Here is a 1,760-nt window from a genome sequence, read left to right as displayed (position 1 = left end):
CTTTTTCCTCATCATCTACAACCATATTTTCCTCACAATTTTTTAAGAGGCCTACACTTTCACTTATGATTCTTTTACTATTGATATAGCTGAAGAACAGTTTGGGATTAGTTTTACTCTCCTTAGCAATGTGCTTTCCTTTTTGGCAGCTTTAATTAGTTTTTTAGATAAAGTAATCCGTCACTTCACATTTTACCCTTTAAATAATTTCATAATCACATACAGGTATGGTAGTCCTCACAAATGAACTATTGTCCTAACCACAGATCACGCTCAGACAGACATGCTGTACCTCATAGAATATACGGATAAGCTGCATTGACCTTGGGATGACAGACATCCATTTCAGGCTGCCTTAGGTTAAGTTTCCACAATTAATTTTTAGTGAGTTTTGCAGAGAACCCACAGGTAAAAAACTCATATGTGTCTTAGTGCAGTTTTGCTGCAGAACCACAATAAAACCTCATTTGATCCACACATGACTATATGAACTCCTTCTCCTACATGTACAGTGCTGCGGGACCTGCGTTCCAGCAAACCGCATTACATGTACGATCGCGCGGTCTCCTCCTGAGCGCCGCCGCGATTGGGTGTGGGTGTCAGCTTTATATTTGAGCTGACACCCTGCAGCAGCGCCCACAGTCATTGCTAGCACCGATCGCGGACGTTTAACAACTCTGATGACACTGTCAATAGTGACAGCAACACCAAGAAGCATCGCAGAGGGAGGGATCTCCCTCTGTGCTTCCATCAGCACAACGCAATGCGATCACATTGTGTTGATCGTCTCCATGGTGACCCCAGCTACAAGATGTCCTTCAGGGTCCTGCAGGGAAGGTGGCTTGTGAGGAACTGCCACGCCTATCTGTCAGACACTACTTTGATGCTCTGCAGTGCAGAAGCATTTCCGAAATGGTATAATAATGGCCACTTTCTGAGTGCCTTGCAGTCCTTTGGCTTGTACCGACCACCTTCCATTACATTTGGGTTGGTCTTCCTCACTTGCTCCAGATCAACCGGTACTGAAAACTCGATCCTTAGAGGGCCCACTAGGAGCGGAGAGGTGTCCAGGCAGCCCACTAGCTCCACGGCGGGGGTGCTGCTGCTGCTGCTGGTGGTCGCCGGACTGGCATGTTGCTCTGCTGTGGCCAGCACAGAGACCAGGGGGCCAACAGAAGAGTTCACTTTCTGCCGGAACTGCTGGTGCTCAATGATGAGGGTTGTCTCCCCTCTGAACATGTAGTAGAGCAGCGTAATACTGAGGTGCAGGGCGCAGTAGAGCACCAGGAACTTGCAGGCTCGCTGTAAGGAGGCGCCCGGCAGAACGGCAGCAGAGCCCTGTAATAGCGGATCTTTCATCATGGTGAGTGCGCACAGCCCGCAGGCTCCAGCACTAGGTCCGCACGGGCCGCAGCAGTGTACCAGTGCCCGGGTTCATCCGCGACCATCCAGCACAATGCAGCGGAGCCGCTCCACGTGACGTGACCGAGCCCAGGGTGTCATGGTGGAAAATGCAGAAGCATTGCAGAGTATCAGATCAGCAATCTGTCAGTATAAGGATGATATCTTATAGAGGGACAATGTAAAAAAGCTTTTAAAAAAACTTATTAAAAGTGTAAAAATATTTTTACAAGTCCCCAAATAAAGAACATAAATAAATTTATTGGATTAAAATTTTTCTTATTATGTGAAAAAAGTACATATATTTGGTATCGCTGCATCCGGAACAACCTGCTCTATAAAACTGTCTAAGTAACGCC

General features: G+C 47.1%; 1 protein-coding gene across 1 annotated transcript; it reads right to left on the bottom strand.

Moving 5' to 3' along the window:
• Positions 1-861: 861 nt before the first annotated feature.
• LOC141070545 (beta-1,4-galactosyltransferase 1-like) lies at positions 862-1,398 on the bottom strand. Its single transcript, XM_073559561.1, has one exon. It carries the CDS (start codon positions 1,360-1,362, stop codon positions 862-864), a length of 501 nt encoding a protein of 166 aa, XP_073415662.1. The 5' UTR covers positions 1,363-1,398.
• Positions 1,399-1,760: the final 362 nt, after the last annotated feature.

This window comes from Dendrobates tinctorius, unplaced genomic scaffold (assembly GCF_039654945.1).
Source record: "Dendrobates tinctorius isolate UK_male_01 unplaced genomic scaffold, ASM3965494v1 ptg000272l, whole genome shotgun sequence".
Lineage (NCBI taxonomy): Eukaryota > Metazoa > Chordata > Amphibia > Anura > Dendrobatidae > Dendrobates > Dendrobates tinctorius.
The sequence above is the reverse complement of the archived record's forward strand: the minus strand, read 5'-3'. Positions and strand labels throughout refer to the sequence as shown.